This window comes from Anabas testudineus, chromosome 6 (assembly GCF_900324465.2).
Source record: "Anabas testudineus chromosome 6, fAnaTes1.2, whole genome shotgun sequence".
NCBI lineage: Eukaryota > Metazoa > Chordata > Actinopteri > Anabantiformes > Anabantidae > Anabas > Anabas testudineus.
Genome location: NC_046615.1, coordinates 22091789 through 22118673, shown reverse-complemented (window position 1 = coordinate 22118673; position 26885 = coordinate 22091789). Strand labels below are relative to the sequence as shown.

At 40.3% G+C, this 26885-nt stretch overlaps 6 protein-coding genes across 7 annotated transcripts; 4 read left to right on the top strand and 2 right to left on the bottom strand.

The window, feature by feature from the left end:
• Nucleotides 1-1709: 1709 nt before the first annotated feature.
• On the bottom strand, nucleotides 1710-3614 carry LOC113165726 (high choriolytic enzyme 1-like). The gene is made up of 8 exons (XM_026365424.1): nucleotides 3546-3614; nucleotides 3322-3414; nucleotides 3138-3196; nucleotides 2987-3078; nucleotides 2662-2779; nucleotides 2244-2422; nucleotides 1985-2066; nucleotides 1710-1842 (listed from the first exon to the last, which is right to left on the bottom strand). Exons 1-8 carry the CDS (start codon nucleotides 3612-3614, stop codon nucleotides 1710-1712), a joined length of 825 nt encoding a protein of 274 aa, XP_026221209.1.
• Nucleotides 3615-4155: 541 nt separating this feature from the next.
• LOC113165724 (low choriolytic enzyme-like) lies at nucleotides 4156-6282 on the top strand. The gene is made up of 4 exons (XM_026365421.2): nucleotides 4156-4194; nucleotides 5667-5818; nucleotides 5929-6010; nucleotides 6153-6282. The coding sequence occupies exons 2-4, from the start codon at nucleotides 5674-5676 to the stop codon at nucleotides 6280-6282; spliced, it is 357 nt and encodes a 118-aa protein (XP_026221206.1). The 5' UTR covers nucleotides 4156-4194; nucleotides 5667-5673.
• A 1958-nt stretch (nucleotides 6283-8240) lies between these two features.
• Nucleotides 8241-10754, top strand: LOC113166298 (high choriolytic enzyme 1-like). Its single transcript, XM_026366364.1, has 8 exons — nucleotides 8241-8315; nucleotides 8892-8937; nucleotides 9173-9325; nucleotides 9458-9575; nucleotides 9898-10076; nucleotides 10188-10269; nucleotides 10416-10545; nucleotides 10644-10754. The coding sequence occupies exons 1-7, from the start codon at nucleotides 8241-8243 to the stop codon at nucleotides 10540-10542; spliced, it is 780 nt and encodes a 259-aa protein (XP_026222149.1). The 3' UTR covers nucleotides 10543-10545; nucleotides 10644-10754.
• A 769-nt stretch (nucleotides 10755-11523) lies between these two features.
• LOC113166296 (high choriolytic enzyme 1-like) lies at nucleotides 11524-13936 on the top strand. Of its 2 annotated transcripts, none has more exons than XM_026366361.1 (8): nucleotides 11524-11667; nucleotides 11841-11886; nucleotides 12150-12302; nucleotides 12559-12676; nucleotides 13029-13207; nucleotides 13296-13377; nucleotides 13605-13734; nucleotides 13823-13936. In XM_026366361.1, exons 1-7 carry the CDS (start codon nucleotides 11593-11595, stop codon nucleotides 13729-13731), a joined length of 780 nt encoding a protein of 259 aa, XP_026222146.1. In that variant the 5' UTR covers nucleotides 11524-11592; the 3' UTR covers nucleotides 13732-13734; nucleotides 13823-13936. The 2 variants fall into 2 exon arrangements, with proteins under 2 accessions (XP_026222146.1, XP_026222145.1); XM_026366360.1 differs by having other exon boundaries at nucleotides 13820-13936.
• A 626-nt stretch (nucleotides 13937-14562) lies between these two features.
• Nucleotides 14563-17502, top strand: LOC113166293 (high choriolytic enzyme 1-like). Its single transcript, XM_026366357.1, has 9 exons — nucleotides 14563-14736; nucleotides 14840-14921; nucleotides 15508-15553; nucleotides 15772-15924; nucleotides 16161-16278; nucleotides 16351-16529; nucleotides 16657-16738; nucleotides 17071-17204; nucleotides 17370-17502. The coding sequence occupies exons 1-8, from the start codon at nucleotides 14684-14686 to the stop codon at nucleotides 17192-17194; spliced, it is 837 nt and encodes a 278-aa protein (XP_026222142.1). The 5' UTR covers nucleotides 14563-14683; the 3' UTR covers nucleotides 17195-17204; nucleotides 17370-17502.
• A 5143-nt stretch (nucleotides 17503-22645) lies between these two features.
• On the bottom strand, nucleotides 22646-25369 carry LOC113166299 (high choriolytic enzyme 1-like). Its single transcript, XM_026366365.1, has 7 exons — nucleotides 25283-25369; nucleotides 24182-24209; nucleotides 23932-24087; nucleotides 23508-23625; nucleotides 23214-23392; nucleotides 23021-23102; nucleotides 22646-22778 (listed from the first exon to the last, which is right to left on the bottom strand). Exons 1-7 carry the CDS (start codon nucleotides 25367-25369, stop codon nucleotides 22646-22648), a joined length of 783 nt encoding a protein of 260 aa, XP_026222150.1.
• Between the last annotated feature and the right edge of the window lie 1516 nt (nucleotides 25370-26885).

The window sequence follows — 26885 nt, the reverse complement described above, 5'->3', positions numbered from 1 at the left end:
GCATGTTGCAGAATCTTGCTTCCGTGGCAGATGAAGGTGCTCGTAGAAGACAGGTGGATAGCTCAGATGTAGCGACGAGTTTTCACTGTAGCTGCCCTTGGTATCACAAAAAATTCACAGGAGAGTCTCTAACGGGTGCAGTGAGTTTATTTGCTGGTGTCATCCACAGAAGTTTGACCAGCAACACTTGAGCATCCTTCAAGCACCGTGAAAACTAAAAATGAACAAAGTTGCTGCTTAGTGGTCATTCACATTTAACAAAGTGCAAATAAACTCACATATATCACAGTAACACACATGTCTACACATAAATACAGAACGTAAATTCTTAATAAAGCAAGGTAATACACAAAAATGACTTATGTGCACTGCTGCATAAGCACGTGAAAATATTTAGTTTCCCAAACAACAAATATTACAACCAATGTCAACATTTCGGGTTCTCTAAAACCTTTGTTCACTGATACAATAAGTCAAAATGACCTCGCTCCGCTTACCAAGGGTGCAATAATTGGAAAATGTCTTCGATCTTAGCATCGCTAGCTTGACTGACGCACACACGGCCTCTGAACTAAAAATAGCACATGCATGTAAGCGAGGTAAGAGAAGCTCAACTACGATTTGTAAAGTGTTTACACATTACCAAATAGCGTTAAATAAAACAACATCATAATAAACGTTACAGTAACATACAAACTTACATTCAACTTGAAGAAACATGAAGGCAGTGAGTCTGCCGTAAATCTCAGTGCTCGGCACACAGGTCTGGGGTGAGTCTGCTTCAATTGACCCACGCCCACGACGAGTGATTGACATTACCTTTGTGGTCATTTACAAGGATTAAGGAACATAAGAAAAGAACAATAAGAACTGACAACTGAGTATTTGGGTTGACTTGACAAGAATTGTATTTGTTTATGTTGTGTTGATTATTTTCTTATCATTTTGTTTGTATATCAGATTTTTAGTTATTGATCTAAAGGAAGTTTCTTTTGTTTTGTCTTTTGCTAATTGTTACATTTTATAAATATGTTCCTTTTGCCATTTTGATAAGTGTGTATGTGTGGATTCCTAGTGGGATGGATTTTCACTCTGTGTGTAGAGTTGCTACTGCCAGTCTCCTTATCGAAACTAGTGATTAATTAACACAGGGAACCTTGAATCTGAGTAACTGACCAGAACTGAATCACACTGGGCCTAAAACTCAGTAGAAAACACAGAACAGATATCTTAGATACTCAGCCAGGTTCAGCAGTGTAGATTCTGATAGCCAGGGTAGGACATAAGCCTACTAGGGGCTACACCACCATTTCATGTCATTAACTTTGTGTCTTCTCTCTCCTGTAGTTGTGTTTCCTACTATCTGTCTTTTCTTATCTCACACTGTGTCTCTTGCCCAAGACAACTGGAATTGCCTCCAACACAAAAAACATTTTTGATAATAGATGGATGTAACTGGTAGATCTGGTTGTATTAAAGGAGACGGTGGTACTGTGCAGCATATATTTCTCCAGTTTTATAGAACATATCAAAAAATATAAATGATGAAAGCTGACTTTACATAATAGGACAAGAGGTGTGTTCAAAATCAATATTTATTGATTACATATTGTTTTTACAATTGTTTTGCATATTTTAAATTCATCATAATGATGTTTCATGATGTTTAAACCACAGATGTCTGTCAGGTCCCAGAACCTTCAGTGTAGCTACTTTGAGCAGTACAGCAGGTTGATGCGGTCGATGTCGTTCTGGCTCATCTGTGTGGCCGTGCCAAAGACAGCGTTGCTGTTGGGAATAGCCACCATGGTGGGGCTGACGTTGTCCTTGGAGAAAGCCAGTCTGCAGGGAACAGGCAGAGACAGTGATTTTAAATTGTACTTTAGTTCAACTGGTGATCGTATGTAGAAGACAGAGCTGCAGATAACACCAAACACTACTAGAGTCCAGCTATGGAGCTGGTGGATTTCATAGATGTACTGACCTGCCGTAGTGCATGACAGAGTTGTAGTCATAAGGAGTTCCTTGGTTCAGAGTGTTGATCTTGTCAAAGTTGTATTCTTCACCTGCAGTAGAGGAAAAACATATGTATCGCATTAGGAGTCATCAAAATGGATTCACAGTGTCACAAGTAGATAAAAAATCAGTTGATTATAAAAAGTAATTAAGTCAAATTCTGTCTCAATCTTAAAATAGACCAATGAAATCAACTGAAGTGAGGAGACGTGACAACAGCATCCTACCAGGGATGACGTTCTGCAGCAGGATCTTGATGTGCTGGTCCCTGTCGGAGCGGCACTGCTCATGGTTGAAGCCCAGGGCGTGGATCAGCTCATGTTGGACTGTTCCAAAATAAATGCAGCCCTCACTTTTCAGAGACACTGTCTGTACATTTCCCTGACGACCCACAAGGGAGTAGCATCTGCACAGATGTAGGAGAACACAGGAAATCCCACATCACACTGAGTTTCATTCTTCTACAGCATCACTGAACTAAACACTGAACTTGGATCTGAAGAGAACTGAGTGAAAACAACAGCAGAACCTGAACCAATGGAGCAAAGTTCAGCTTTGGCTCTGTAAGTTCCTGCAGTGGAAAAGCTGCAGAACAGGACTTAGAGTTGTCACTGATACAGGAGAATAAATGTCTGTGTTACAAACCCATCCAGAGACTTTATGTTGATGTAGTCTGTCTGGGTGGTGCGGGGGAAGAAGCGAATACAGGTGGAGGCGGAGAAGGAGTTGATGGCTGTTGTAATGACACTGAGCTGCTGAGAAGCTGAAGTTGGAAACACAAAGAGGAAAATCACATTAACGTCAAATGAAAACTATAAGAACAAAGTTTTTTATTTTCTTTCTGTTTAAAAACCTTTGATAAATAATCATGTGTTAGTCTGAATCTACTAAGTTGTTTAAATCGTGGCTTTGTTGGAGACGACTATGGTGAAGTGATCTGCACTTGGTGCAGAGTCATGAAGGTTCTTACTGTAGCTGTTAGCGATCACATAGGGAATGTAAACTTTGCCATCGGAGGATTTAGGCCACTTGCATCCAGTCTGGACACAGGGGTCAGCATTCCTGTTGATGGGCACAGCGATGTCACCTTGTATCTGGAAACCATCTTGGTAAAGACCTGCAGAGAGTTTGTGGAAACAGCAGAGACACCAAAGATAATCAGAAGTTCCAACATGCGTTTTCTACACAAACACTGGTTCTGTATGGAAATGATTAGTGAAGCTAACAACAACCCAGTGACTCAATTTGAACAAGTCTCTGTATTTGTTTATTTCTCTAAATAAATGTGATGTCTGAATGTGTCTCACTGATATTTCTGTTGACTTTCTCCAGCTGCTCTGCCACCGTCAGGATTCCTTCATCTTCTATGTTGTCGTCTCCACTTTCTCTCCTCACAACCTGCACACAGAAAAGTCCCAGAGTTTCTGTTTGTCATCGACACAGATACTGAGAATATCAAAAAGGAAAGGTCAGAACTTTAAACCTGGACACATGAAGAGCTGAGTGAGGACCTCAGCTGTGAGACTCACCATGGCCTCAGTCCAGGCTGAGACTGCAAACAGGACCAGGAGACCCAGGATGCACTTGATCGCTGCCATGTTACTGAACAACTATCAGTCTGAAACAGAACACAGGTCAGAACCATGCAGCAGCATTACTGTAGTTTGAGGAGCATTAGGAGCAGCAGCACTACTCACTTACCTTTAGCTCTTCACTTCAGGTAGAAGAGGAGGAACTGATGCTCTGTGAAGGATCTGCTCATCCTCTTTTATAGCAGAGCCTGTGTAGTAGATGGAAATTATAGAGTAACATATGATGAAGCTTAGGACAGTATTGTTAAAGTTTGAGTAAGTTTGAAATTGAGAGAATAGTGTACAGGATGCAGAGTTTATTTGTGGAGTTTGTCTTCTTTTAAAATAGTTGAAATATGTTAAATATGTATTATAAACAGTGTTAATGTTCCAGACAGAAATGCAATTCCTTATATAGAAAATAGCAGTGTAGTCTGTGATAAAGCAGGGAATTAGCTGAACCTGCTGGGTGAGTTCATATTGTAATTAATTAGTTATACCTGAGTAACCAGTAGAGGGAGTATCGCCGCGGTAGCTTCATTCTGGATAAAGACGCCATAGAGTGAAGTCCGTGTGCGTCATCTTTCCTGATTTTCTCCCTTTTCAGGTATTTGAAACTGTTCTAAGTTTTGTATATATGTCCAGTAAGTAAGTAAATGTTGATTTAAGTTTGTTTTATAACGTTAATAACTGTTTGAATAACTGTTAATGACATAGTTTGTTTATGTAACGATGGAAGTAGCTAGTAAGCTAGCAAGGGTGGCACGATGTACGTTCGGTAATAACGAGTGAAAATGCGCTGTGTTGTGTGTGTAATGTGTAATAAATGTAGGTGTAAAACGTTATGGATAGGCCATAAAGAATGTCTACATGTATAGTAAAGTAGAAGAAATAGAGTTTATTGCATATTCGGGTTAATGGAACTTATTACAAACGTAATGGAGGTATTAGCACCCAGGTTGTAGACGGTGTCAACAGCCATGGTTAGCTAAACGTGCGCCGTTAGCTCTACACGTGGTGGAATGTAGAAATGCAAATGTATGTGTGTATTAAAACATATTTATGTTACGGTTACTATATGTACTGACAGTGTTTAAGGAAAATGTTGTAGTAAGTAATTTAGCAGCTAAATTTGTCAGGATAAAGGGAAATTTAACAGGATGATGTAAATGTGAATTCACATAATATTCTGTGTATTTCTTTTTTGGTTGCTACTGTACAAAAGACATAATGAGAGTTAGTGGACTGATTATATGTACATTTTCTGTATAAGGGACAGAATTTGAGCAACTGAAACAGATGTATTCTGACGTATAATGTAATGTCAATAGACATATTGTGTAAAATGCTTGCTTCCATGTTTGTTATGTTTTGTAAAATGATTCTGGATAAAGACGCCATACCTGCAGAGGTCCACCTGTTAGCAGAACATACAGAGGATTAGCTCAGTAACACTGGAGCAAACCATGATGTTTACTTCCTTATTGTCAGCTCTCTGTCCCCACTGTCCACCCTCAACTCATACATGCTCGTACTAATCCAGGAAAACAAGGGAGGTGGTAAAATGAGATCTAACTGCTTTGAGATGAAATATTCAGTCTATTGGAAAATTGTATGAGTCACAAACAAAAAATTTGCATCAAACTATGAGGTTTCTTATGTTGACGTTTGATATTTCTTATTTAAACATCATCATAGTGAAACGACACTGAGACTAAAACTTCACTATTTAGTTTTAAGACCTTCTATGAATTCAGTTTTGTACTTTGTCTTTTACTAATGATTAGTGAGATTACTACGAGCATGTATGAGTTGAGTTCACTATTTAAATCTAAATAGTGAAGTTTTTGTCTCTTTAGTATCGTTTCACTATGATGACGTTTAAAAAAGAAATATCAAACGTCAACATAAGAAACCTCATAGTTTGATGCAGATTTTTTGTTTGTGACTCATTTAAAGTCAGTCATACAATTTTGCAATAGACTGAATATTTCATCTCAAAGCAGTTTGATCTCTCAGTAGAAACACTCAACACTTAAAATACTATATTTTTCCACCTCCCTTGTTTTCCTGGATTAGTACAAGCATGTATGAGTTGAGGGTGGACAGTGGGGACAGAGAGCTGACAATAAGAATCCACGCCCTGATCCACGCCCTGGGCTTCAACCATGAGCAGTGCCGCTCCGACAGAGACCAGCACATCAAGATCCTGCTGCAGAACGTCATCCCTGGTAGGATGCTGCGATCACGTCTCCTCACTTCAGTTGATTTCATTGGTCTATTTTGAGTTTGTCTATTTTTATTATAATACTCTAATGTAGTAGTTTTTTCTCTACTGCAGGTATGGCATACAACGTTGACAAGATCAACACTCTGAACCAAGGAACTCCTTATGACTACAACTCTGTCATGCACTACGGCAGGTCAGTACATCTATGAAACCCACCAGCTCCATAGCTGGACTCTAGTAGTGTTTGGTATTTTCATCAGCTCTGTCTTCTATATACGATCACCAGTTTACCTCATGTACAAGTTAAAATCACTGTCTCGGTCTGTTCCCTGCAGACTGGCTTTCTCCAAGGACAACGTCAGCCCCACCATAGTGGCTGTTCCCAACAGCAACACTGTCTTTGGCACGGCCACACAGATGAGCCAGAACGACATCGACCGCATCAACCTGCTGGCGGCTGGTTAGTGTAGGCGGCTGGTTAGTGTAGTGTAGTGGTAACATCACCGCCTCCCATGTGGGAGACTGGGGTTCAAATCCCAGTTATGGCTACCTCCAGTAGGGGTCCTTAGTCCTCCTCACGCTGACCTGCCTACCCTTGTAACTTGTAAGTTGCTTTGGATAAAAGCGTCTGCTAAATGACTGTAATGTAATGTAACCTGCTGTACTGCTAAAAGTAGCTACACTGAAGGTTCTGGTACCTGACAGACATCTGTGGTTTAAACATCATGAAACTAAAGTATGATGACTCTAAAATATGCAGATTATTAATTATCCAGTTGAGTAAAAACTTTGGTTTTCCTTCAATCATTAAAGATTTATCTGAAATGCTGTTTATTCTTGTTTATTTGTGTAAACTTTAAGCTGTCATGCTTATACATACACTACACACTAATGCCAAAAGTATTCGCTCACCCATCTAAGTAATTGCAATCAGGTGTTCCAATCACTTCCATGGCCACAGATGTATAATATGAGGCACCTAGACACGCAGACAAACATTTGTAAGAGAATGGTTTGCTCTCAGGAGCTCAGTGAATTTCAGCCTGAAACTTTGATAGGATGCCACCTGTGCAACAAATCTAATCGTAAAATTTCCTCACTCTTAAATATACCAGTCAACAGTCAGCTGTATTATACGAAGGTGGAAGTGACAGCAACTCAGCCACAAAGGGTTAGGCCCCGTAAATGATGCTGAGACACATAGTGCAAAGAGGTCGCCAACTTTCTGCACAGTCAATCACTACAGGCCTCCAAACCTCATGTGGCCTTTAGATTAGCTCAAGTGCGGCAGATTACCTCAACAATGCGGAATGGGTTTCCATGGCTGAGTAGCTCCATCCAAGCCATACATCACCAAGTGCAATGCAAAGCACTGGATGCAGTGGTGTAAAGCACAGCACCACTGGACTCTAGAGCAGTGGAGACACGTTCTCTGGAGTGACAAATCATGCTTCTCCATCTGGAAATCTGATGGACGAGTCTGGGTTTGGCGGTTGCCAGGAGAACAGTACTTTTCTGACTGCATTATGCCAAGTGTATAGTTTAGTGGAGGGGGCGTTATGGTGTGGGGCTGTTTCTCAGGCGCTGGCCCCTTCCTCTTCCAACATGACTAAGAAAAAAGCAAGGTCCATAAAGACATGGATGACAGATTCTGGTATGGATGAACTTAACTGGCCTGCACAAAGTCCTGACCTCAACCCGATGGAACACCTTTAGATGAATTAGATCGTAGACTGAGGCCTTCTCATCCATCATCAATCCATGCGCTTCTGGAATAATGGTCAAAAATTCCCATACACACTCCCCTAAACCTTGTGGACAGCCTTCCCAGAACAGTTGAAGCTGTTATAGCTGCAAAGGGTGGACCGACGTCATATTGAACCCTAGAAATGGCAACATCGTGCATTTCTGTAATTTCTGTCACACCTTTAAAAAAAATCACCATGCACTGGAAAACTGATCAGTTTAGTTAGTTAGTGGAATTTATACATTTTTGTAAATATATGTACGTTCAAAAGATTTCAAAGGATTCTCTTCTTCATCTTTTCATTTCTTTGTGGTGTCACAGGGGTTTTTCAGTTGGAAGGTGATGTTTCTAATTTGCTTTTTGTTTGTCTCAAAAATAGAAATTACTTAAAAAAACAAAATAAAATCCTGTTCTTATGCATCATGTAGCAGGCAGCCGAGGAGCCATCCTCTAAACCAGGTGCCTTCAGAGTTTACGTTCACACAATGTGGGTTAAAGTTTTTTCAAGCATAATTTTGCTCTCACAAGCAAATTTAGTTGAGTTAAGGTGGGAATGGGCAGCCTGTGTTCAAGGCAATGTATAGGTTATCTCTGCTGTCAACCGATATACTGAGGGTTAAAAAGAGGAGCTGCAGCAGGATCCAGGTAGAAAGGTTGCGACCCGCAGGCTGCTAACATGGCTCTGTTGAAGTGTGCACTCAGTCTCCTGATCCTCGTTGTGGTCTCTGACTGCTCGTGGGCTGAAGAGAAGGTGAGGACGTCTGTAACAGCTCAGCTTAGTGCAGCGTCTGTAGTTTCTCTGCATTTCATACTATGTCTGTTTGACATTAGGAGCTCTCACTCCTGACTGTGAGCTGAGAACAGGTTTCCACGTGTTAGTGACAGCAGTCCTGTTGTTGTGCCTTGTGTTTTTATTATATCCAGTTTTGTTAGAAGCTGTTTTATGGCTATCGTCTCATGTTCACAGTTCGTTCATTTTTCTTCAGTCACTTTAAAACTACATGAGCTTTGTTTTGTATTTTTAATGACATTTGTTCTTCTTGTGTGTGCACTGTTGTTCTCTTCTTTACTGATGATTATTTATGAAAAGAGAATAACAAATTCTACTCTGGGTAAATATATAATAATGTTTTTCATGTAGTGATTAAGCGTTTAGAATATATAATCCACAGTAATACAACACAACAGATGGCTTTAAGAAGGACTGTATCTTGGATTCATCCCATTCCACCTTAACATTAATACCACCAGGCTGTTACATGTTAGTAGACTGTGAGCGTTTGTGAACATTTCATTACTAATGAATCATTTCATCTCCCTGATGTAGGAACTGTCCGTCTCTGAGCTCCTGTGGAGAGCCAACAAGGATGTTGGTAAGATACTTTGCATGTCCTCAAGCTTGTTAATTTTTGCTCCAGCAGTGGTTGAATGTCTGTGAAAACTTATTCAGAATATTTATCCTCCATAAACATCCTTCTAGCTCCACCTCGAGGCCAAGAGGCGCATTTGCAACTGTTATAGGTCATGAAAATACAAAACAATGACTGTGAGACAAAAGTTCTATTTGATGGTATTTATCAACTGAGTTTTCATGATCTCGTCCAACAGTGCACGGAGAGGACGAGCCCTTCATCATGGATGACATTGCTTATGACAATGAAAATGAGAGGAACGCTGATCAGTGCACTTCACAAGGCTGCATGTGGGGCAAGTCCAGCGATGGGAAGGTCTACGTGCCCTACGTCATCGCCTCACATTACTGTAAGTGTAATAACTGTATTATTCTTACAGTAACTTTTAAAAATAGACGTTTGTAATAAAGCTTCTCTTTTTATTCAGGCTTTCAAAACATCTTCCTGAACAGAGATTTAACAAATGAGTTTCTCTCCCCAGCCTCTCGTGAGCGCTCCATCATCGAGCGTGGCCTTCAGTCCTTCCAAGATGTCTCTTGCATTCGCTTCATCTCACGAACCAACCAGAGAGACTACCTGAGCATCCAGTCCATCAATGGGTAAGTGAAGTAACAAGCTAATAGATATTGATTAGTAGCAGCCACCATACAGTAGATTTAATGTTGATTGTGTTTAACCTTTCATTGCTTAGATTTCAACAGTACAGAGAAAATGTTTTTGCACAATGTAATGAGTCAAACATGTTTTTTGTGTCTGCAGCTTTATTTCAAAGTAAAAATATTGTAAACTAGACATTATGTTATGAAATGGTACATTCCTATTTAGATCTAAAGACTCATGAGTCCATGTAAGTAACAAGGAATCACAAACTGTTCCTGCCTCCTTTGATTATTATGTATTTATTTAACTGTATGACTGCAGCTGTTACTCCTACGTCGGCCGCCGTGGTAATGCCCAGCAGGTGTCTCTGGACCGTCAGGGCTGCCTCTACCACAGCACCGTCCAGCACGAGCTGCTCCACGCCCTCGGCTTCAACCACGAACAGTGTCGCTCCGACAGAGACCAGCACATCCGGGTGCTATGGCAGAACATCCAGCATGGTCAGAACTCGAGACAAACTCAAATACACATCACCATGCTAACCTGAACCTTAAAACCAATTCTTAACTCTTGAATGTGCTTTTTGAACTTTCTGGTGTTACTGGTCTCAGGTTGGGAGTACGCCTTCGACAAGATCAACACCCTGAATCTGAACACCCCCTACGACTACAACTCTGTCATGCAGTACCACAAGTTGAGGACGTTTCCGTCTCTTTTACTTGGATGATACCAGATTTTATAATCGTTTATGGCCTATCACTTATACCTGAGACTTTATTTTTGCCACACTGACAGAGTTTTACAAAACCAGATGTAATTCAGTCTCTGTGTAATTGCAGGTATGCCTTCTCTGGAAACAATAAACCCACCATGGAGCCCATCCCCAATCCAAATGTTGCATTTGGTACGGCCACACAGATGAGCAACAACGACATCACCAGACTGAACAGGCTGTACAAGTGTTGAACAGTAAGAGAAGTTTTGTATCGTGTACTATACTCTCATACTAAATCTAATTTATGTTTAAATGTCCATGTGTCTTTAACATGTTTCTGTTTTTCCAACAGTTGATAAAAACATGGTCAGGTGACAACGTGGTCCCCACGCTGACATTGAACCAGCTGTTTCCTGTTTAAGATACTGAAGATGTTTGTTTCCTCAACTCAAAAGATCCAGATGTATTCACATTGTATGAAATAAACTTTTAAATACACTGAAGTCATCCTTCCTGTCTGCCGAGTATCCTGCAAAGATGAAGAAATGAAATAACTAGTAAAACAACATTTCTAGCTTATATTTCTGACTTCTGCTGATTTACATGGAAACTAGAAACACACTGATGTCAATAATAGAACAGGTTCCAATACTGCCCACAAAGTTGTCTGAGACAATGCACCACTACCCCTTTACAAAGACTCCTGCAAATTAATAGAGGCTCCCTGACTCACACATCATATGCAATATCCCAGATAACGGATTGTGAGCAGCATGTCAGTGTGTGTGGAGCTGTTCAGGGACAGTATAGAGTGTTGGTCATATGTGTTTGTGAAGTGACATCAGTGACAAGGTGCATTAAAATACTCCAGTCATGCAGACACAATGAGCAATTTGGGAAAACAGGCGCCTGCATTTGTTGAACTTTTTCACATGATGTAAACCTCCTCTTGTCAGGACAAATCTTTTTTTCTACCTCACATACCAGATGCCACTCTACAACCAAACAGGTGAACAAAAGACTCAAAGCTCCTCAGTTGTCTTAGTTTGTTCATGGTGCAGCAGGCAGCTCAGAAGCAGTTCTATAACAGTGAAGCAGGTGAACTCAAAGTTCACATTCTCACAACGTGGCCTGAAGCATTTTCAGCAAACAGCGTTCAGATTTTATTTAGCTTAGTTAAGGTGGGACTTGGCATCATGTTTCCAAGGCAATGTGCAGCTTATCTCCATCGTGAACAAATAGACAGTACTGAAGATTAAAAGTAGGAGCAGGAGCAGGATCCAGGTAGTAACTCTGCTAACATGGCTCTGTTGAAGTGCACGTTTAGACTCCTGGTCCTCCTTGTGGTCTCTAACGTCTCCTGGGCTGAAGAGAAGGTGAGAATATCTTTAACATCTTAGTTACAAATTTAAAAATAAAATGCAATCACATTTGAAAATGCTTCTATGTTTACACCTGGAGGGAATTCTTCATCCCGTCATCTCGCTCCACATGCATCCATTGAATCTCTGAGTCTTTATTAACCAGTGATTTCATCTCCATGATGTAGGAACTGTCGGTTTCAGAGCTCCTGTGGAGAGCCAACAAGGACGTAGGTAAGAGACTTCACACGTCCTCAAGCTTGTAGATTTTTGCCCCCATAGACTCTGTTGGTACATAAACTAATAAAATGTTGGAAATCTAATAAACAGACTAAGTTATCCGAGAATATTGATGTTGTGTAAATGTGTTAGTTTATTGATCTACTTCAGTTGTTGTTAGAATAATAGTTTAGAAACAGATTAAACGTGTCAATCTGGTCACACAGTGACATCATTTGTTTAGTCCAATTTATTTTACCTCTTATTTCCCTCAACAGTGCGCAGAAAGGACGAGCCCTTTGTCGTTGATGACATCGCTTACAACAGTGAAAATGAGAGGAACGCTGATCAGTGCACTTCACAAGGCTGCATGTGGGTCAAGTCCAGCGATGGGAAGGTCTACGTGCCCTACACCATCGCCTCACATTACTGTAAGTAACTGTATCATTCTTAAAGCAGGTTTTAAAAATATGAATTAATATTGTGTTGCAAAGTGTTTCAGACATAAATCAAATATTGTAAATTTACCTTACTTTAACTTATTACAGTAAATCAATGACAACAACAGGACAAACAGGAGAGGGTTTTATTTAACCAGGTTTTTCTCAGTGAAATAAAAAAATCCTTCAAACTGAACTTCAGAGGTTGTAACAAACGCTCAGTACGTTCATGTGTGTCTTCACTCAGCTTCTCGTGAGCGCTCCATCATCGAGCGCGGGCTGCTGTCGTTCCACGACGTCTCCTGCATTCGCTTCCTCCAGCGAACCAATGAGAGGGACTACCTGAGCATCCAGTCTGACTCTGGGTTAGAATCTGTCTGTGCATGTAAAGTATAAGTAGCTTATTTCTCTTGACTCGGTGATGTCAGGTAATACCACAGAATAAACTGTAACTTTATGCCTTAGATATCCCAAAATGTTACTGCACAGTATATCACATTACACCATGTTTCTTATGTTTGCACAAAGTGAAAACAGAAGTAGTATTGTGCATCTCAGTCAACACTGCTTTAATTTAAAGAAATATAACTGCTGTGTTTGCTCTGTTTTAATTATTGGTTCATAATTTAAGGTGACCTTGTGAATCACATTCCTCACTGTAGCCACTAACTATTCCTGTCTGCTTTAATAAGTTTGTGTGAATTTGAATGACTGCAGCTGTTACTCCTACGCCGGCCGCCTTGGTAATGCCCAAACGTTGTCTCTGGACCGTCAGGGCTGCCTCTACCACAGCACCGTCCAGCACGAGCTGCTCCACGCCCTCGGCTTCCACCACGAACAGTGTCGCTCCGACAGAGACCAGCACATCCGGGTGCTGTGGGAGAACATCGAGCCGGGTCAGCACCTCCATGTTCAGTTTGAATCTGAAATCCTGATCCCAAACTAACTTGATTGACTTTCTGACCCATGTTGTGTTGCTTTCAGGTTGGGAGTACGCCTTCGACAAGCTCAACACCCTGAATCTGGACACCCCCTATGACTACAACTCTGTCATGCAGTACCACAAGTTGAGGACGCCTCCATCTCTTTTACCTGGATAATTATTATTATTATTTGTTCATGTACCTATGTGCCCTAATTTTCCCTAATTCCTGAGACTTTTTCTCAGTCATACCACCTTATTATCAGCATAATGACTTGATTAAAACACTAATACAATCCATTTCCACACATAACAAATGAATGAAATGACAATTAGAGACCAGATGTAATTCAGTCTCTGTGTAATTGCAGGTATGCCTTCTCTGGGAACAATAAGCCCACCATGGAGCCTATCCCCAATCCAAATGTTGAATTTGGTACGGCCACACAGATGAGCAACAACGACATCACCAGACTGAACAGGCTGTACAAGTGTTGAACAGTAAGAGAAGTTTTGTATCGTGTACTGGGATGTCGTGAGTTGACCGAGAAGAAAAGGTTGTTTTAACGTGTTTCTGTTTTTCCAGCAGGACATGAAAACAGCTCTCAGACATCAAATCAGCTGTTCAAAACTCTGAAGAGGTTTGCTCACTCTATAAAACAGATGAAGTTTGTACTCAATATGAAATAAACTTACATCCTCATTGAAGGTTTTCTCATTGTCTGTGTCTAAACCCAACGTGGACACAAAGCTGCACAGTCACTGAATACGTCGAATACACAACCATACAAGAGGCAACAAGCAAACAACATTTGCACAAAGCATTTTATGTTTCTATGAGAAATAGAGAGCTACATGAAGTCAGATAAACGGCCTCATGTCACTCGATGCATTTAAAAATGAAGAAACTGCAGTTTTGGGATGTTCAAACAGATGTTTCGTGAAGATGAATAAAAAGTTCTATGTACGTTTAAGATACAGGGCTTACAACAAATGACAGAAGGCAAAACGACCTGTGCAGAGGTGGTGAATTTGTGGGAGTTTTATTGAAAATTCACAGCCAGTTTTATTAATATTATTATGTCCTGCTTTCTATACCATAACCCTATAACTTTATCACGTTTGTACTTTAAGTTAAGTAGAGAAGTGTGTAAGTGACAAAACAGATTTTCAGACATTTTGTTCTTGTGCAACGTGTGAAACACTCGCTCAGTGTTTGAAGATAACAAAAGTTCATTTTCTGGGAATATGACATGTGGCAGCGAGGTCAAATATTCTTATCTGGGCTGAATTCTATTTTAAACTGTCCCATGTTTTCCATCAGCTCTGTGATAGACGGTAACCTGTGTACACCACCTCTCAGAGCTGGGATTGGCTCCAGAATTCCCGCAGATATCCAGTTTAGATAATTGATAGATGAATCATTTTCCATCGTAGCTGATGCTTTATAATGTGGCGTTCGTCCACTCATACACTATTTTTCCTCTTCCCTCACAGATCGCAGTAAGTACCTGCTGTTTCTGGTGGTTTTTAATGAACAGGGGATCTTAGTAGATTAAGGTCAGGGGTCAGATATCTCATGGTTCAACTGTGTCTTCTGCTGCAGATTATTTGTTGATTCCGTTATAATGAAGGTTATTCTGGGCCTCGTGGTCCTGGTGGCTGTCTCGGTTTGGGCTGAGGAGGAGGTGAGTTAACACTTTAGTAAATGTAAAGATACTCTATTCAACTGAACACTGTGAATTCAAAATCAAAGTAACATCAGTACTTGATGTATTGCACCTGTATTGAAGATGATATATTATTATATATGATATTGAATCATTGAATACTGATGCTACAAAAGTAAACAGAATTTTAATGTTGCAGCTGCTTGAGGTGGATTTTACTGTCAGTATTAACACCGACTTCTTTTTTGTTGTCACTGACCAAAACGTTTGTAAACCACTGGTTTCATCTGTGATAGAGCATTTATATAAACTACAACTTAATCTGAACCATTGTGTTGTGAAAGTAGAATATAATTAAATAAGTTCTTAAAATGACTGACGTACAGTACTCAAGTATTTAACTGCTTCTTTTGTTTCTCTCCATGTGATGTCTGAAATCTTCATTCGGTGAGTTTACTGTGTTTTTAGATTAACATGCTGAATGTGAAAGTTAGAAAGAAATTGTTTTATTTGGTATTAACGTCAAACACCGGTGTAGTTTGAAAAGTAAACACCTGTATCGTGGTCAGTAAACCTTCCTCATTCCTTCCTGTAGGCGACTAAGGCTTTGACTGCTTCAGAGCTGATTGAAAGAGCCAACAGGGACGTTGGTAAGACCCTCTGATCCAAGACAACACGTCTAATCCAGTTCCTCTCCTCCTCAGGCCTCGTGTCTCTAAATGCCCCTAATGCAGAAAAAACCCCACCTTCGATTTTATGTGAATAACTGTAAAACCTTTTTGTAGGTTGCTGACATGACTGTGTAAGTGTTTGCACCTTTGACCATATAATCATAAAGTGCATTATATTTCTATTTTTACTGTTGCAGTTCGTTCTCCTGATGAGCCCTACGTGGAGGATGATGTTGCCTATGATTCAGTGACTCAGAAAAATGCAGACCCCTGTACATCTACTGGCTGCATGTGGCCCAGGTCTGCAGATGGAAGGATCTACGTACCGTACTTAATTTCCAGCGTATACTGTGAGTAGTTAACACTGTCATTTGACTCACTGAACGTGCAATTAAGGCAAATGCAAAGTTATTTTTTAATATTTGTCCACAAAACTGTTCAGTGACTGTGTTTGACCTTTTCTCCCAGAGGAAACATGTCCACGTCTGTCCTCTAACAATAGTTAAAATGTGTTGGCAGAGCAGCGTTGTACATCATGTTCACATCATATGAAGCATTTTCTGTCACTCCTCTGTTGGTTTTTCAGCCTCTCGGGAGGTAGCAGTCATCGAGCGTGCTCTGGAGTCTTTCCATGATGTCTCTTGTATCCGTTTTGTCAAGCGCACTGGTCAGAGAGACTACCTGAACATCCAGTCCCTCAACGGGTAAACAGTGAAAATGCTGCACAACAGATTGTCTAAAATGAAACTGAATGATTAACACAGTAATTATCACAGGTGCTACTCCTACATCGGCCGTCGTAGCTACGGTCAGGATCTGTCCCTGCAGCGTTCAGGCTGTGTTTACCACCACACCGTGCAGCATGAGGTGCTCCACGCTCTGGGCTTCCACCACGAGCAGAAACGTTCTGATCGTGATGAGTACATTCGTATTGTGCTGGAGAACGTCACCCCTGGTTTGTCTGTTCACCAAATGATTGACACATTTATTGTATTAATGTCATAGGATGACAACAGAGAAACTGGGTATCAAAACATATTTAAAAATATTTTAAAAAACTTATTTTCTTCTTCTACCTTCAGGAAAGGAGCACAACTTTGACAAAGTCAACACCCTGAACCAGGGAACCACCTATGACTATGGCTCAGTTATGCACTACAGCAAGTAGGTAAAACGGGAACAGTGCTGTGTTACATCTGTGTCTGAGTTTCCCATCAGATGCCAAAACACAGCATGATTTTAAACATGTGACTGGTTTTAAATATGTGGAAAGTTGTGGTGTGTCACAGCTGGATTGATTTCATGAACAAAACGATGCCTGTCTTGGTTCATTTTGGTCCTTGTGCTGTTGTCCACCAGCAGATAGCTGTAGATTTTCCCTCCCCTCTCTCTCCCATGTCATCTATGTGATGTCTGCTGCCTGCTGGTCTGGTCTGCCTACCTGTGAGCACCATCATCCTCGTGCCTGCTCCTTTCACATACATCCTTTTTTTTAGGTACGCTTTCTCCAAGAACAACCAGCCCACCCTGGTGGCTATTCCTGACCCCAGCGTTGAGTTTGGAGTGGCCAGTGAGATGAGCCAGAAGGACATCATCAGACTGAACAAGCTGTACTGTTGAACACTGACAGGTAAATATCACAAAATCTATTCAACACTAAAGAACACGAGTCAAATTATTGAAATAAGTTCATTAAAGCTTATGTATTTCTTGTGTACAGCAGGTGATTAAATCATTAACTGCGTGTGACTAGTGAGAAAAAGGTTGTTTTAACTTTAATAATGTCTTTACACAGGTGATGGAGATGATGCAGGGAACACAGAACTACTTCTTACAGAGAATCCAGAACTATTTCACACAGAGAATCCAGAACTACTTCTTACAGAGAATCCACCGTCTTTGTGTTTCCTTTAATTGGTTCATTTAAAAAAATGTAAATGTTCATCTTAAATAAATACAGTTTTAACATATGTAGACTTTTTTCTGAGCTCCTTAATTTATGCAAGTTTCGATTTGTTGTTGTCCTGTGTTTTGTTGTTGTCCTGTGTTTTGGTGTTGTCCTGTGTTTTGTTGTTGTCCTGTGTTTTGTTGTTGTCCTGTGTTTTGTTGTTGTCCTGTGTTTTGTTGTTGTCCTGTGTTTTGTTGTTGTCCTGTGTTTTGGTGTTGTCCTGTGTTTTGGTGTTGTCCTGTGTTTTGTGTTGTCCTGTGTTTTGTTGTTGTCCTGTGTTTCTCTGTTGTCCTGTGTTTTGTTGTTGTCCTGTGTTTTGTTGTTGTCCTGTGTTTTTGTTGTTGTCCTGTGTTTCTCGTTGTCTGTGTGTTTTGTTGTCCTGTGTTTTGTTGTCCTGTGTTTTGTTGTTGTCCTGTGTTTTTGTTGTCCTGTGTTTTGTTGTTGTCCTGTGTTTCTCTGTTGTCCTGTGTTTTGTTGTTGTCCTGTGTTTTGTTGTTGTCCTGTGTTTTGTTGTTGTCCTGTGTTTCTCTGTTGTCCTGTGTTTTGTTGTTGTCCTGTGTTTTGTTGTTGTCCTGTGTTTTGTTGTTGTCCTGTGTTTTGTGTTGTCCTGTGTTTTGTTGTTGTCCTGTGTTTTGTGTTGTCCTGTGTTTTGTTGTTGTCCTGTGTTTTGTGTTGTCCTGTGTTTTGTGTTGTCCTGTGTTTTTGTGTTGTCCTGTGTTTCTCTGTTGTCCTGTGTTTTGGTGTTGTCCTGTGTTTAGGTGTTGTCCTGTTTTTTGTTGTTGTCCTGTGTTTCTCTGTTGTCCTGTGTTTTGTTGTTGTCCTGTGTTTTGTGTTGTCCTGTGTTTTGTGTTGTCCTGTGTTTTGTTGTTGTCCTGTGTTTTGTTGTTGTCCTGTGTTTTGTGTTGTCCTGTGTTTTGTTGTTGTCCTGTGTTTTGTTGTTGTCCTGTGTTTTGTTGTTGTCCTGTGTTTCTCTGTTGTCCTGTGTTTTGTTGTTGTCCTGTGTTTTGTTGTTGTCCTGTGTTTTGTGTTGTCCTGTGTTTTGTGTTGTCCTGTGTTTTGTTGTTGTCCTGTGTTTTGTTGTTGTCCTGTGTTTTGTTGTTGTCCTGTGTTTTGTGTTGTCCTGTGTTTTGTGTTGTCCTGTGTTTTGTTGTTGTCCTGTGTTTTGTTGTTGTCCTGTGTTTTGTGTTGTCCTGTGTTTTGTGTTGTCCTGTGTTTTGTTGTTGTCCTGTGTTTTGTTGTTGTCCTGTGTTTTGGTGTTGTCCTGTGTTTTGTTGTTGTCCTGTGTTTTGGTGTTGTCCTGTGTTTTGTGTTGTCCTGTGTTTTGTGTTGTCCTGTGTTTTGGTGTTGTCCTGTGTTTTGGTGTTGTCCTGTGTTTCTCTGTTGTCCTGTGTTTTGTTGTTGTCCTGTGTTTTGTTGTTGTCCTGTGTTTTGTGTTGTCCTGTGTTTTGTGTTGTCCTGTGTTTTGTTGTTGTCCTGTGTTTTGTTGTTGTCCTGTGTTTTGTGTTGTCCTGTGTTTTGTGTTGTCCTGTGTTTTGTTGTTGTCCTGTGTTTTGGTGTTGTCCTGTGTTTTGTTGTTGTCCTGTGTTTCTCTGTTGTCCTGTGTTTTGGTGTTGTCCTGTGTTTTGTTGTTGTCCTGTGTTTTGGTGTTGTCCTGTGTTTCTCTGTTGTCCTGTGTTTCTCTGTTGTCCTGTGTTTTGTTGTTGTCCTGTGTTTCTCTGTTGTCCTGTGTTTTGTTGTTGTCCTGTGTTTTGTGTTGTCCTGTGTTTTGTGTTGTCCTGTGTTTTGTTGTTGTCCTGTGTTTTGTTGTTGTCCTGTGTTTCTCTGTTGTCCTGTGTTTTGTTGTTGTCCTGTGTTTCTCTGTTGTCCTGTGTTTTGTTGTTGTCCTGTGTTTTGTGTTGTCCTGTGTTTTGTGTTGTCCTGTGTTTTGTGTTGTCCTGTGTTTCTCTGTTGTCCTGTGTTTCTCTGTTGTCCTGTGTTTTGGTGTTGTCCTGTGTTTTGTTGTTGTCCTGTGTTTTGTTGTTGTCCTGTGTTTTTGTTGTTGTCCTGTGTTTTGTTGTTGTCCTGTGTTTTGTGTTGTCCTGTGTTTTGTTGTTGTCCTGTGTTTTGTTGTTGTCCTGTGTTTTGTTGTTGTCCTGTGTTTTGTTGTTGTCCTGTGTTTCTCTGTTGTCCTGTGTTTTGTTGTTGTCCTGTGTTTTGTTGTTGTCCTGTGTTTCTCTGTTGTCCTGTGTTTCTCTGTTGTCCTGTGTTTCTCTGTTGTCCTGTGTTTTGTTGTTGTCCTGTGTTTCTCTGTTGTCCTGTGTTTTGTTGTTGTCCTGTGTTTCTCTGTTGTCCTGTGTTTTGTTGTTGTCCTGTGTTTTGGTGTTGTCCTGTGTTTTGTTGTTGTCCTGTGTTTTGTTGTTGTCCTGTGTTTTGTGTTGTCCTGTGTTTTGTTGTTGTCCTGTGTTTTGTTGTTGTCCTGTGTTTTGGTGTTGTCCTGTGTTTGGTGTTGTCCTGTGTTTGGTGTTGTCCTGTGTTTTGTTGTTGTCCTGTGTTTTGGTGTTGTCCTGTGTTTTGTTGTTGTCCTGTGTTTTGGTGTTGTCCTGTGTTTTTGTTGTTGTCCTGTGTTTTGTTGTTGTCCTGTGTTTTTGTTGTTGTCCTGTGTTTTGTTGTTGTCCTGTGTTTTGGTGTTGTCCTGTGTTTTGTTGTTGTCCTGTGTGTTTTGTCCTGTGTTTTGTTGTTGTCCTGTGTTTTTGTTGTTGTCCTGTGTTTTGGTGTTGTCCTGTGTTTTGTTGTTGTCCTGTGTTTTGTTGTTGTCCTGTGTTTTGTTGTTGTCCTGTGTTTTGTTGTTGTCCTGTGTTTTGTTGTTGTCCTGTGTTTTGTTGTTGTCCTGTGTTTTGTTGTTGTCCTGTGTTTTGTTGTTGTCCTGTGTTTTGTTGTTGTCCTGTGTTTTTGTGTTTGTGTTGTCCTGTGTTTTGGTGTTGTCCTGTGTTTTGTTGTTGTCCTGTGTTTTGTGTTGTCCTGTGTTTTGTGTTGTCCTGTGTTTTGTTGTTGTCGCTCTACTGTTCTTTCATGCCCATGTAGTTCAGTTCAACTTTACTTATGTTTGTTCATGTTAATCCCCGTCTACTTATGTCCACATATTGTGTCATGCTAGTTTTCCCATGTGTCAGTTTATGCTTTCAACGTCTTTGTCTCTTTATATTATTATTATCTTCTCCCCCTTAGCTTTGCTTTGATATTTTCCCCTCTATATTGTGGTAATTTCTGAGTTTGTTTCTGTTGTCATTATTTTCCCATTCTGTACTTTCTGCTTATTAAACTACCAGACTACTAATGCAACACGTTAACAAGGCTTTATACATTCACAGAGACAAATAAATCACCACAGTTTCCAAAAAACACCTTTACAACAACATCTAAAGACTAAATATAAATGTAAAGATTCACTACAAAGTGCATGATTCAAGATGTTTGTAAAATTACACTATAATGAGACAGTCATTAGGGGAAATGTTGTGTGAGTCTGTATTTGTCTGACCGTCAAAATATTTAATGAAAAGACCAAAACAACATATAGTTAATCCCACAGATGATTGTTTGTGTATTTAAAGTCTGTTAAATGTCTGTTATCTAATTTCTCTGTGTCCTGTATCTCCAGTGTTGATCACGATCCTTCGTCAACATGAACACGTTGCTTTGAATCTAGGTCCACCTCCATTGTCCAGGTCCAAGCCACATTAGTACTTCAGTGTCCAGTATGGATTGTTGTGTAGATATATTTTCTGCAGACTTGGTTAGGACGGGTTGTGAGTGGGTAAAAGCTAAATTCTTATGAAATTGATGAATACTGTTCACACAGGATCCAGTCGCGGATGTGTACACGACACATTATCCTGGGAATAATGATATTTACTTTGTTGAACTGTGACAAAAGTTCCGAGATAAAAACTCCACCCTGAGCACATACATTAAATGACCATACTAATCATAACAGAGGCGTTTAAAGGTTTCGTGTTTCACGAGGGCTGATTATGATCACGCATGTTGCACCGTTTCACCTGAACAGAACCTTTTGCCCTCTGAACACACGCCGTTCACTAACTGCATTTATAAAGACGTCGGTCCCTAGTTGAGGAAAAGCACTTTGTCTGGTGCTGCATTAACTGCTGCTCTAATACACTTTACATTCACTGATGTGATTTAACATTGTAAAATGAACATATTTAAAGTGCAGGTGCTGCTTTTGTTTTCTTGAGCACCACTCTCCTTCTACAATTTCTACTTCCTGCCACCAGGTGTCATTGTTTTCCTCTTCTCCACATGCACTCCTGTCTTACTTCATTAGTCTTCCAGCTCTGTCTCTCACAGCGTCTCAGTTACTGCAGTTACAGTTTTAACTGTGCAGCTTTTCAGCATTTTCTGTTACCTGCACTTCTCCTGGATTCTGCCTTTTCTCCTGGTTCCCTTCTGTCTGCTGTTGTTCTGGTGGCTCAATGGGTAGATCATTGGCCTTAGATGCAGAAGGTGCAGTGTTCAAACCCTGTCGTCAGGTGTGTCCTTGAGCAAGACACTCCACACTGGCACCCTGGGCGCTGTATGTAGCTGCCCACTGCTCCCCTCAGGGGGATGGCTTAAAAGCAGAGGACCAATTTCCTTGTGACATATGATGGTTAAAGACTTTCTTGTTTGCTTTTGTGTTTCTTTTGACCTCTGTCTCAAATTTCTCCAGTATTTCTGAATCTACCTGGCTCTGCGTCATCAGATGGTAACAGACTCCATTGTGGACCTGACTCTTTGTTTGTCTGCAGTGTTCACCTGAAGACTGCTGCCTGTGTTGCTAATGGTTTTGTAGAACTGAATTCTATTGTACTTAACACACAACATGTAGTGTTGTGTCACAATTTCATAAGAAGCCAAGTTTTTCACACTTGATTAATTGAAGATGACACTGAGTGATACTATACAACATGATTATCTATCATATTAGCAATTAGATTTACAGGATAACTGCTTTACAATGATGAAAAAGAAAGTTCTGATACTTGTAGTCAGTCCTTGAAGAATGAGTCGTTATATTCTTGTTGTAAATCCATCCCAGTGTAGCAGCATGTTGTTTAACATATGTACCAATAACCTCAGTATAGCTACTTTGAGCAGTACAGCAGGTTGATGCGGTCGACGTCGTTCTGGCTCATCTGTGTGGCCGTGCCAAAGACAGCGTTGCTGCTGTGAGTAGCCATCATGGTGGGGCTGACGTTGTCCTTGGAGAAAGCCAGTCTGCAGGGAACAGGCAGAGACTGTGATGATTCTGAATTCTATTTTCTTACTTTCACAGTGTAATAGCTGCAGAAAATAATCCCCAACTTAAATATGCCGGCCACATGTATCATAAAATCCTGTTAACATGTTTGATTTAACTTTAACTGTAACCCTTGGAAGGATACCACTGAGCATCAGAACCTACTTGCAGATAAGACAGAATTTAACATGGAGCTGGGAGATTTCATAGATGTACTGACCTGCCATAGTGCATAACAGAGTCGTAGTCATAGGGAGTCTCTTCGTTAAGAGTGTTGAACTTGTTAAAGTTGTATTCTCGACCTGCAGTGGAGGAATAAACAATTGTTTGGTTGAATAAAGGCAACATCAGTGTGAAAATAGGTAAATCATAAGTGGACTTGTTTTGTCTCCCTCTTCACTGCTTCAGCCTACCAGGGATGACGTTCTCCAGCAGAACCTTGATGTGCTGGTCCCTGTCAGAGCGACAATGCTCATGGTTGAAGCCCAGCGCGTGGAGCAGCTCATGTTGGACTGTTCCTAAATAAATGCAGCCCCTACGGCTCAGAGACACCATCTGGCCATTACCCCGGCGACCCACAGAGGAGAAGCATCTGCAGAGATGTTGGGTAGCACAGGAGGTCAGACTGAGAATGGCTCATCCTACTATAATGAATCTTGAGCAGCTGTCGCACATGCAGAGGAATAGATGGGTGTGTTAGTACACACCCTTCCAGAGACTGGATGTAGAGGTAGTCCGTCTGGTTGGTGCGGGGGATGAAGCGAATGCAGGTGGAGGAGGAGAAAGAATCCATGGCTCTTTTAATGAGATCCAGCTCCTGAGAGACTGAAAGTGCAAACACAAAAGGGAAAAACTACACAGTTCTCACATTAAACCAAAGACAGGGCAGTGTTTGAATTAATATTTTACTGGTACTGAGAGATGTTAGTCCTGTACAGAGAGCTAGGTGAGTCTGCTAGGTTCTATTTATTTTACATGGCTTAGATATGTAGTTATACATTTGTATTGTTTCTGTGGCTGCAGATGTGAGTGTATCTGGTTCAGTTGTAACAGCTATCAGCAGCAGATCAGTAATAGTGGACACAACCCGACAGGAGTAACTGACCAGACAGTGAAGGTGGAGGTGCTTACAGTAGTGGTTAGCAATGACATAGGGAACATAAACCTTTCCATCTGTGTCTTTAAGCCACGTGCATCCATGCAAGACACAGGGGTCAGCTTCCCTCTTAGTGGGACGAGAAGACACAGCAATGTCACCATTTATCTGGATGCCATTGTGGTTCCACTCTGCAGAGTGTGTTGGGAAAAGAGTCGTTGGTGAGGAGGAAGTTCAACTGTGTTCAGTGCATAGAGTGAGTGCGATGTGTTCACTGTCCCTTACTGAGGTTTCTGTTGGCTTTCTGCAGCTGCTCTGCCACAGTCAGGTCGTCGTCATCTTTGAGGCTGTCAGACGTTCCTGTGCTCGCAAACTGCTTAAAAGAGGGACACAACATTTACAACGTGTTATTACAGGTTATTCTGACGTTCTGGCAACAACTCGAGTCAATCGAGACGTTCAAGATGAAGACGAGACACAACAGGAGCAAAAAGTAAGAAACATTAAAGACAAAAACAGAAACACACATTATTACATGTTTAAAAGTGTAAAATAAAATGAAAGGTAAAATAAAGATTAAACAGAAAAATGTAAACGAAATGAAGAGAAGCTGTTCAGCAGTAAAATGTAATTTACCAACCAAGGAAAAGGACTGATTCTCAAATGATTAGTCAAATAATAGAAAAGACGAGGATATTATTAATTTATGCAACACTACAGCAGCTTCTAGTGAATATGACAAAATAATGAAACATGATTCAAAGCATGTTGGTTAAAAATGCACCTAAAAAGATCTTCGCATGTCGCAGTACAGACACTCATTACTCAAGTTTAAAGAAAAAACTCCACTAGAAAGAGAAGTACCACTCTCACGTTCTCAAGTTGAAGTAGTTTAAAGGCAACTTCAGTACAGAAACAAAAAAACGCTAATAAACTGAATTCTCTGGGCATCGATCTGACTGTGTTACTGATAAATCACATATTAAAAAGTATTTTAAACACTGTTGAATTTGATGCTGTGACTAACGTCTACGTACAAGTGTCTCATGAATCAGGTTCAGTTTGATTTATGTACACATTAAAAAAATAATCACATAAAAAAACAGAATTTACCAACTGAAGAATTTCTTTTATTCATTAAATTACCCTGTGGTTCGTAGCAATAAAAAGGCAAATGTTGGGAGCTACATGCCAATAAATCTAATCTTCAGATTAGAAACAAACTGCAAACAAATTTTCAAAAGGTGAAAAACATGGAAAGGAAATTTTATTAGTAGCTGATAAAAGTCAAAGATCTTCTTTGCATCATGTGATACAATTGAAAGCTCTTAGTGTTAAATCCAGTTGAATATGTTGCTGTAGGGAATCGAAGACCTGACTGAAGACCTCAGCTGTGGGACTCACCGTTGCCTCGGTCCAGGCTGAGACTGTGAGCAGAACCAGGAGACCCAGGATGCACTTCATCGCTGCCATGTTACTGAACACGAGTCAGGCTGCACCGCACAGCGGCATTACTGCAGCTTTAGGAGCATCAGAAATACTCACTCACCTCTTTACTTCAGGCAGGTAAAGTAGGAGCTGCGACTCTCTGTGAAGCCTCTGGCCATGTTCTTTTATAGCAGAGACACAAAGGTCCAGTTCTAGCAGACTGTGTTTAGGAGATTACCTCTAATCCTGAAAAAAAAAACATATTTACTTTGTATGTCAGGTTAATTGTTCACATTTTTCTGGCTGTCACTGAGCCCTGCCCTGAGCAAACAGGTGGCCGTGCTAATGCATGAAAACACAGGAGGCATTTAAGTCTCTGATAGTGTTCCCGTTCTTCAAAATGTATAGGAATCACTTACTGATGCTGAGTGACTATGGAGAAGTCAGAGGTGTAACGTTCAGCCAAATCAGTCTCTCCAGCCTGAACGTGTCCGTTCTGTGTGTTTGATGTTAATGATCCTCAGTTTAATGAAGGAATAAAGGGGCCTTTGTCCAGAGTGTAGAAGGAAAAGGTCAAGAATTATTTACTTAACACCACTAATACTACTGTGAATGCTGCCACGTCACAGTACTGTACTTTAGGTTTCCTGGTAACTTGATACTGGGACGCTGGTTTCAGTCAAACTTGAACCGGGGACGTTAAATGACATGGGCACCAAACAAAGCAAGCTGCACTAAGCTGTAGGATTTTACTTAATTTCTATTTATTGAATCAGGTTAGATGTGTTTAGTGACCCCTGAAATTCCCTGTGGTGTACAAAACATCACATTTTATATAAACATAATCTGATGTATTTAGTGTTATGTAGGACTTTTTCATGTTTTTTTTATTTATATGTCCTTTCACCCTAAGATTATTTCTACATTTGTAATTATAATAATATTATTATTTATTATTATTATGATAAGGCTATGGGGAGATTTTAAGGTTTTTTTAACATAAGCTGTTTTGATTTATTTCCTTGTTGCATATCAGTTTTTGCTTGAGTTAACAATTTGTGTCCTGTGTAAATGAAATGTCAAAACGTGCTGTATACATGCAGTTGCCTTTAACACGCTGTCACACGACAATTTAAATGTTTAAAAAACATCTACCATTCAGTTATTGACATCTTGTCACATCTCACATGTTCTGTTGATACTGATCAGTGTTTTAACATCACAGAAACTGGAGTAAACTGGATCTAATCAAGCACATTAAGTGAACGTGTTCACACATTTATTTAGAGCCTCATTATAGCTTCACACAATTAAGAATAATTAAGACCTAATTTACATAAGATTTAAGTAAAACACTCATTGTTGATCATTTCTCTGATATTTTCTGGTGTAATTTGTGTTTTCTACTAATAGATGAAGTCTGTTATAATCCAATATGTCTCAGAGCTAAATGAGGTTAATCTTTCTCAGCACTGTGGCACTTGAACATACATTTGTAATTTTATACAGGGTCATGACATCTTTAGTCCGATATAAATCATCATTATAAATTTAAATTGTA

Coding starts and splice junctions, on each gene's coding strand:
- LOC113166293 (XM_026366357.1), top strand. CDS start 14,684: ATGTGGCGTTCGTCCACTCATACACTATTTTTCCTCTTCCCTCACAGA. Junction 16,279..16,350: donor AACATCCAGTCCCTCAACGG/GTAAACAGTGAA, acceptor TAATTATCACAG/GTGCTACTCCTACATCGGCC. Junction 16,739..17,070: donor TCAGTTATGCACTACAGCAA/GTAGGTAAAACG, acceptor CCTTTTTTTTAG/GTACGCTTTCTCCAAGAACA.
- LOC113166296 (XM_026366361.1), top strand. CDS start 11,593: ATGGCTCTGTTGAAGTGCACGTTTAGACTCCTGGTCCTCCTTGTGGTC. Junction 12,303..12,558: donor CACCATCGCCTCACATTACT/GTAAGTAACTGT, acceptor GTCTTCACTCAG/CTTCTCGTGAGCGCTCCATC. Junction 13,378..13,604: donor TCTGTCATGCAGTACCACAA/GTTGAGGACGCC, acceptor GTGTAATTGCAG/GTATGCCTTCTCTGGGAACA.
- LOC113166299 (XM_026366365.1), bottom strand. CDS start 25,369: ATGGCAGCGATGAAGTGCATCCTGGGTCTCCTGGTTCTGCTCACAGTC. Junction 23,393..23,507: donor TACATCCAGTCTCTGGAAGG/GTGTGTACTAAC, acceptor ACATCTCTGCAG/ATGCTTCTCCTCTGTGGGTC. Junction 22,779..23,020: donor TCTGTTATGCACTATGGCAG/GTCAGTACATCT, acceptor TGTTCCCTGCAG/ACTGGCTTTCTCCAAGGACA.
- LOC113165724 (XM_026365421.2), top strand. CDS start 5,674: ATGTATGAGTTGAGGGTGGACAGTGGGGACAGAGAGCTGACAATAAGA. Junction 5,819..5,928: donor GCTGCAGAACGTCATCCCTG/GTAGGATGCTGC, acceptor TCTCTACTGCAG/GTATGGCATACAACGTTGAC. Junction 6,011..6,152: donor TCTGTCATGCACTACGGCAG/GTCAGTACATCT, acceptor TGTTCCCTGCAG/ACTGGCTTTCTCCAAGGACA.
- LOC113165726 (XM_026365424.1), bottom strand. CDS start 3,614: ATGGCAGCGATCAAGTGCATCCTGGGTCTCCTGGTCCTGTTTGCAGTC. Junction 3,079..3,137: donor GCTGTTTCCACAAACTCTCT/GCAGGTCTTTAC, acceptor GCCCATCAACAG/GAATGCTGACCCCTGTGTCC. Junction 2,780..2,986: donor TGTGATCGCTAACAGCTACA/GTAAGAACCTTC, acceptor TTCCAACTTCAG/CTTCTCAGCAGCTCAGTGTC.
- LOC113166298 (XM_026366364.1), top strand. CDS start 8,241: ATGGCTCTGTTGAAGTGTGCACTCAGTCTCCTGATCCTCGTTGTGGTC. Junction 8,316..8,891: donor GCTCGTGGGCTGAAGAGAAG/GTGAGGACGTCT, acceptor TCCCTGATGTAG/GAACTGTCCGTCTCTGAGCT. Junction 10,270..10,415: donor TCTGTCATGCAGTACCACAA/GTTGAGGACGTT, acceptor GTGTAATTGCAG/GTATGCCTTCTCTGGAAACA.